Genomic DNA, 8,149 nt, shown 5'->3' with positions numbered 1-8,149 from the left:
TCAGTCGCACTGACTCCCTCAGTGGTAAAGCAAGTCTCCACTAACTCCTATATAGGAAGAGTCCCTCAGTAGTTCATCTGAGCCTCTGTTCCCTGCTGGGCTAGATGTGGTCTCAGCTAATCCTTCTATAGATAATATAACTGGTGATCTCCTGATCAATCCTAGCTATCTATCAATCTGCTCTGGATCTCTAGTCTCCACAGTATATGCAACTTCCACAGTATCTGTATTATCCTCCATGTCTGCAGTGTCCACAATATCTGCAGTATCCTCAATATCCGCAGTATCCACAGTACCTGCAGCATTCCTAATATCTGCAGTATCCACAGTATCTGCAGTATCCTCCATATCTGCAATTCAAGCCCTCTCGGAGTCTCCAGTGTTTATAACCATAGAAACACCTAGAACATGGGAGTGTGTGGGTAGTTGAACCAGCTGTATATAGGTGAGACTACATTTCTCTGATTCTTTTGTCTGTTCTGTAGCTCTAGTGATCTTCTGAGTCTCCAGTGTTTCTAATCATAGAAACACCTGGAATATTAGAGTGTGTGGGTAGTTGGACTAGCTGTGTTGAGGTGGAACCACATATCTCTGATTCTACTGTAAACCTGAGATATCTATCTCATCAATGGTTTATTCCTCTGATCTGTTATAACCTGAGATATCTGTCTCATCAATGGTTTAGTGTATTCCTGAAGATATGATGATGTAAAATCATATAATTATGTAAGTCCACATGTTGTAAGCCTTCTGAGAGCTGTCCATGAAGTGCCCGTCCCTCAGCCTTGTTTGAACAAATGGAGCTTGGCTCATACGTCTGTTCTATTTAAGGATCTGGGGTGCACTGTTGAATCCTAATGAATCCGTTCAGTTTAATTCTTCTGCATTATTAAAAGAACAAAGAGATGATGGTGTGAGGCCAGGGGAGAGTTTTCTTGCCATGAGTCATTCATACTTTAAATATTACAGTATTACCTCAATATATAATCTCCTAAGATGTGTATTACCTCAATATATAATCTCCAAAGATGTTTATTACCTCAATATATAATCACCAAAGATGTTTATTACCTAAATATATAATCTTCAAAGATGTTTATTACCTCAATATATAATCTTCAAAGATGTGTATTCCCTCAATATATATTCATCAAAGATGTGTATTCCCTCAAATATATACTCACCAAAGATGTTTATTACCTCAATATATAATCTCCAAAGATGTTTATTACCTCAATATATAATCACCAAAGATGTTTATTACCTCAATATAATCTCCATATGCACCTGATCCAGTGCACAATGATGATATAGCGGATTGAGCCTCAGCATCATTACCGCTGGCACTGCAATAAACGAAAGCATAATCATATTTACAGTGTGTCCCGAAAAAAACATAAGAAATTAGTTAAAATATATATCTTTAAAATGATTTTGTTTTCGGTTTAAGATGCATTTTGTATAATCCAAATGTTTCATTAGCTAGAGTTTAAAATTGGGGAGACTGAAGTCGAAATTTAAAAAACATAAAAATGCATTAAAATATTTTTTGTTGTTGCAAACTTTGTGCAATTTAAGTCGAAAAAATGAACGAAAGTTGCCGTTTATTAAAGATTTTATAACGTTGTGTTTTCTTTTTTGACTTTTAATTTTTTATTCCAAAACGGCTACCTCTTTTCATATGATTTAAAAATTAACGTTTTTTGTCGTTTGTCAACGGACTCTTCCATTAATTGTCGAAAACCTCCTTCTTGTTGATGGAACTTTGCCCAGCCCTAATTATGGACCATTCAATATTCTCACAATATATGTGCCAGACTGAAAACTAAAGAATTGGCTTCCTTTAAACCTGATTATTTAATCTGGGTATTCAATAGGACAACTTTTGATTTCTTGCTTAATCCGCTTTTTTTGGATATTCCTACAGTTTTTAAGTTAAGATTGATAACAAATGCCGATACGATGCTGTATCGATTGGACTAAATCAGATTGAACAAAAGTTCATCTGAACAAAGTCAGCTGTTCACTAAGCAGGTTTGAGAGCATTTGAACATCAAAGCACTCGAACAATATGAAAATTCATTGCGTTTAAATGAATTTACTAAAATATATATTTTATCGCCTGGGGCATCGTCATTTTATGGAGATATGCAGCCTATTGAGCGGCGCCAGCGCTGTATCCTGTCCAAATGCCGGGCTGTTAGTGTTACACTGATAATATCTTTTAAAAAGATCTATAGTTAGTACTTTTGACCGTTTGTCAAAATATTTGTCCAAACTTTTGTTAGTTCAATTGATATGACACCAAAAGATCAGAAATATCAAAAACTGGTTTTTCAAAATTAGAGAGCGCAAAATTTCAAATTTCCCGGCTTCTATACGACACTCTCATTGGTTGAATTTTATGCACTTTTCTGGATACAAACTATAAAGATGAAATTCATCTTGAGATTAATAAAAGAAGAGATCAAGCATTGATCTCAATATCCACAGTTCTAAAGTTTTCAGCTCTAGTCAAATTGCCCTAGATGCTGAAAAGCAAGAACACAGTTGAATCTTTAATCAAGTAATTTCAGGATATAGCCTTCAAACTGCTAAACTAAATATTATTCAATTACAACATTTTCTCCGGTTTTTCTGCAGAATCGGTTACAACAAATTCCCTGGAATTGGTTACAACAAATTCCCTGGAATTGGTTACAACAAATTCCCTGGAATTGGTTGCAACAAATTCCCTGGAATTGTTTACAACAAATTCCCTGGAATTGGTTACATCAAATTCCTTGGATAGAGTTATAAGAAATTCCTTGGAATAGGTTACAGAAATTCCCGGGACCTGGTTCCTCGGAAAGGGTTACGAGAAATTCCTCGGAATAGCTGTCGACATTTTTCCGAATTTTCCTGTGAAAGATTCCTGGGAATTTCTGCGGATTTTCCGCAAAATTGTTTTTTGGGAAGGGAGATACAACAATATCATTATACATGCTTTGCAGACTGTACTACATTTCTATAAGAAATATTTGTCTGATGTACAATTTTACAGGTTGTCCTCTCGAATTTGGGATCGATATATAGCTTGTTCTATAGATAGGTTTGTGTCCCTGTGTGGCAATTAGAGCACTGGATTGTCCCCATTATTTGGGATCGATGTACAGCTTTTTTAATAGCTACGCTTGTGTCCCTGTGTGGCATTTAGAGCCTAGTAATAGCTTGTTTGAAAGCTATGCTTGTGTCCCCGTGTGGAATTTAAAGCCTGAGTAATAGCTTGTTTGATAGCTAGGCTTGTGTCCCTGTTTGGCAATTAGAGCCTGAGTATTGACTTGTTTAATGGCCGCCAAGATCGCGCGCAGTGATTGTGGTGTTGATAGTTCACGGGATTGTAGCCTTGTGGATTGTGCCCTGGTTGACCTTGATAGCGGACCAGTTGTACCTGGACTGTTACAGTTTGGGACGAAGTTTTAAGAGTACGGCATTTACTACATACACAAGTTTGTTTATCTTTTATATAGAGAATTTACAATTTCCATGTAAATTCATAATTTCTATAATGTGCAAATACACACAGGTTTCATACCAGTCATCTAATTTACATTGTTCATGAATAGATTTGGCCTGGTAAATGTAAAAACAAAAAAGGCAAAAATATTCTCTATTGCTAAGCAATTACTGCTACTAACTGCACCTGAAGAAAGCTACAGTATCATTGCATAATATTAACATGCAACATATTAATAATAGAATTACTAGGCTGAAACTATTGTTACCTTACTGAGAATGAATTGGTAATAACTGGACTGAAACATATTGAGCAGAAACCTCTCTCCTGCCTGTAAATATATGTCAAGTTTAAAGATAATTCTTAAAAGTTAAAATTAAGATTTAAATTAAAAACCACTAAAGACGGAGTCACGGAAGTTCGTAGTAAGATTTTGACTCCACTGGAGACCACCGGAGGGAATTCATTTTCAATGGAGGGGTTTGAAAAAATGCTTTTTACAATTAAAAACTTTACGCAGGGTGATTTACATTCCACTGGAGGGATTCAGATATCTTTCCAGGGAGGTAAAAATTCCACTAGAGGGATTCAGATATCCTTCCTGGGGGTTTATAATTCCACTGGAGAGATTCAGTTATCCTTCCAAGGGGTTTATAATTCCACTGGAGAGAGAATCAGATATCCTTCCCGGGGGTTTATAATTCCACTGGAGGGATTCAGTTATCCTTCCAAGGGGTTTATAATTCCACTGGAGGGATTCAGTTATCCTTCCAAGGGGTTTATAATTCCACTGGAGGGATTCAGATATCTTTCCTTGGGGTTTATAATTCCACTGGAGGGATTCAGATATTTTTCCAGGGGGGTATTAATTCCACTGGAGGAATTCAGTTATCCTTCCAAGGGGTTTATAATTCCACTGGAGGGATTCAGATATCTTTCCAGGTGGTTTATAATTCCACTAGAGGGATTCAGATATCTTTCCAGGGGGGTAATAATTCCACTGGAGGGATTCAGTTATCCTTCCAAGGGGTTTATAATTACACTGGAGGGATTCAGATATCCTTCCAGGGGGTTTATAATTCCACTGGAGGGATTCAGATATCTTTCCAGGGGGGTAATAATTCCACTGAAGGGATTCAGTTATCCTTCCTAGGGGTTTATTATTCCACTGGAGGGATTCATTTATCCTTCCAAGGGGTTTATAATTCCACTGAAGGGATTCAGTTATCCTTTCTTAAACTTGAATATTAGAAACAATATAACCTTAATGGATATTGGAAATCACTCACTATAAATGGTTTTAAAGAAAAAAAAACACTTTTTTAAAATTAAGGCTGGGATGGTTATTTTATCTGGCCTTAAATTTTGATTTAGATTTTTCATTTCATGATCTCTTTTGGGTTCCTTAAATTATTACATTGTAGCCATTTTAACTATTTTTTTTCAAACAAAACTATAACTTAAAAATAGAAGAATTCAGGATTCAATCCTGAAAAAAGGACAGTTTGCTCGAAATGCACATGCCTAACGTCACTGCCGAGAACGGCAGAACCGGCTCAGCAAGGGAGGGAACCCCCGGACACCATGAGCCTCCGCTATGCAGACACAAGCCTCCCAGATTTGCTAGGCGGGACGAGCCTCTTCTATGCAGTAATGAGCATGCACAATAAATCAAAATGTGCTTGTGTGAATCCCTCCAGTGGAATTATTAACCCCTAGGAAGGATATCTGAATCCCTCCAGTGGAATTATAAACCCCCGGGAAGGATATCTGAGTCACTCCAGTGGAATTATAAACCCCTAGGAAGGATAACTGAATCCCCCCAATGGAATTATAACCCCCCAGGAAGGACATCTGAATCCCTCCAGTGGAATGTAAATCACCCTGCGTAAAGTTTTAAATTGTAAAAAGCATTTTTTGAAACCCCTCCAGTGAAAATAAAATCCCTCCGGTGGTCTCCAGTAGAATTGAAATCTTACTACGAACTTCTTTGAGTCCTAAAGACGCTATTTTTCTTTCTAAACAGGGTAATAGTAAAATAGCTATGGGTCTCACAGCAGGAACTGTAAGGTAAAACACACCTAAAGCAGATATTGTAGTTTTGGTTTGAAAGATGAGTGTTTGCAGTTGCCAGAGCTGAATCAACTTTAGTAGTATCATAGTTGAAGTTTCTTATAGTGCCAGAGAGTCCTGTGAAGTACTGCAGACAATCTTCAACTACAAAAAATAAATATATAAAAACTTTATATATACACGTCATTTAAAATTCAAATCGCGGTATTAGATATTAAACATCAATGATGAACTTCAAATTGTATATCATTCAGCAGAAATTTCCAGAGTTTAAGAAAATCTACCTATTCCAGGAACATCGCTTCCACAATCGTACTGAGTAACCTTTACCCTCCAACTTCTAGTTACAGTGGTGGCTCTGTCTGAAAAAATATAATCTATTTGCACTGTTCTTATTGCTGCTATTCACTTAGAATATATATTTGTAATTAAAGGAAATCATACTGTCTCAAACGATTGGACTAGAATAGTTAATTGACAAAACTAAGATGGCTTCAGATGTTGCAGACTGCAATTGACTAACAAGCTTTATAAATCAAAAAAATATTTACCAGGGATTTTTATCGTCAAACTTATTTTCAAAGTTTCACTATTGACTAACTGTTTTCCTATTCCATGCTGTATTATGATGCCCAATATAAAAAAAAATTACGCTGAAAACAAATTCCAATGCATTGTAGTGATATTGCAATTGAAAAGTCAGGTGCAATATATTACTATCTCTCATAGTAACTTTATAATACCAATGCTATAGTATAATACTTATGTAAAAAGTATAATACTTTAGTGATAGTGATATTGTAAATGCAAAAGTTCCTCATTTACTTACTGCAAATTAACTATTTACTACACTGTGCATTGGAAAATCTTTCTCGGTGTATATCTATCAAACATTGTGTGCTTTTACAAGGTTTACCTATGTTAAAGGAGAGGATGTTGCAAGCTGAGCTTGAATCCAGATACATATGCTGTCCAGTGTTCAGTCCACAAATAGTTGGTGGGGATCTACTTCCAGGGGCGGTTACTATATTATTTCATAACATTTCAGTAATTCGTCAGAACTTTGCTTAGTCTGAGTAGTCTAAATAACATAGGGTAAAAGTAGCGCTGGGCACGTGCAAACTTTTCTGAAGGGTCAGATAAATCCTCAGAACAATCAGGTCAGTAGCCATTAGTTTAGAACTCTTGGAACTGAATTCTGTTTTGGATTTTTTATGTTTTGATAAAAGGTTTTTGAAAGCTTGTTTATGTCTTTTATGCAATTTAAATCAAAAAATTTATTAATTTTGCTGTTTAAAAAACAACATTTTTTTCATTTTTTATAACTATTTAACTTTGAATTGCACTCCGCAGTCGTTCCCCGGGGACTTTGTTTATAAACATTTATGTCAAACTATTGCTTTACACGAATAAATATTTAGATAAAAGAAAAAGATCTCACCAGACTACATTTATTACACAAAACATGCTGGGATGACTTTACACTGGATAGTCCAGACTGGACAAGTTAACGACTGAATGCATGTACAGTACATGTTGTACCGGCTCGGATCATGCAATAAATAAAGTAATGTGGCCTTATTCTGTTGCTTAAAACGCGTTGTGTCAATCAAATACTGGGTTCACTATTTGGACCTGTTTTATTCATATTCCAACAGTTAAAAACCTGCAGTGCTGGTCTGTGAAGAATAAAATGTTTACCTGTGAATGAGTCTGTAGTGCAGTCTCCTATAGATGGACCAATGATTACATCAGCTGTATTAAGAGTTGTAGTTGCTGGACCACTGATAGTAAAAGTCTAAAAAACGAAAACAAATAAAAGGAGGAAAATGATCATGATTACAAATCAAACATGAAGACGTACTTTATCAAAATGGAGATGAAATGTCTAATAAAGTAAAAAATGTTGTATCTCAACCATATTCCTGCTGGGGGTGGGGGCGAATTGACCCCACCTACAGTTTTTTTTACATTACTAAATACCTATAGCCATCCTCACTTTCAGGTCTTAAACCGGGCTTTTATACTAACTGCCTGCATGAAGTCCTAAGGCACACTGCCTAACTGACTACTTTTTCCTGTATCAAATTATAAAACTTTGTTTGGACCCATTTTCAGTTGTCAGATTTTGATTCTCTGAAAGGGATATAAACTTCATGAAAAACATATCTTTGTAGAGAATAACAGAAACCCTAATAAAATAAATCAAGATTTATTCTAAGTTTTCTTTACCTCAAAGTCTAGTCTTATTTTGCAGATATTGTTGTTCATTGGACAGACTGTATAGGTACAAGGTGAAGGATCAGTAACTGTGTTGAAGTTGGATATCACATGGTAGGTGTTGTTCTGAGAAATTGTAGATCCACATGACATAGAAACTAAAGAATGCTTTATAATAAGGTCCTATAGTATTGTAGAATCAAACTTTTAACCTTAATTTAAATTGGCCGTCTATTTAAAGATAGCATATGCCTGATTTTAAACATGTATACGGTATCCTTAAAGGGAGTGTTCGCGAAAAATGAAAGGGGGTATAGGCTTAATGCGATAAAAAAGCGCTTTTGATCGCTACTAATCTTA

The 8,149-nt window shown here is 35.8% G+C and overlaps 1 protein-coding gene across 1 annotated transcript; it reads right to left on the bottom strand.

Annotated features, from left to right (window-relative positions):
- Window positions 1-1,213: 1,213 nt before the first annotated feature.
- Window positions 1,214-7,968, bottom strand: LOC111716666 (uncharacterized). The gene is made up of 7 exons (XM_023492149.1): window positions 7,802-7,968; window positions 7,271-7,367; window positions 6,486-6,593; window positions 5,854-5,931; window positions 5,578-5,713; window positions 3,765-3,827; window positions 1,214-1,346 (listed from the first exon to the last, which is right to left on the bottom strand). The coding sequence occupies exons 1-7, from the start codon at window positions 7,940-7,942 to the stop codon at window positions 1,229-1,231; spliced, it is 741 nt and encodes a 246-aa protein (XP_023347917.1). The 5' UTR covers window positions 7,943-7,968; the 3' UTR covers window positions 1,214-1,228.
- Window positions 7,969-8,149: the final 181 nt, after the last annotated feature.

Source organism: Eurytemora carolleeae, unplaced genomic scaffold (genome assembly GCF_000591075.1).
Source record: "Eurytemora carolleeae unplaced genomic scaffold, Eaff_2.0 scaffold2105, whole genome shotgun sequence".
Classification (NCBI taxonomy): Eukaryota; Metazoa; Arthropoda; class Copepoda; order Calanoida; family Temoridae; genus Eurytemora; species Eurytemora carolleeae.
Note: the sequence above shows the minus strand (reverse complement) of the source record. Positions and strands in the feature narration are given on the sequence as shown.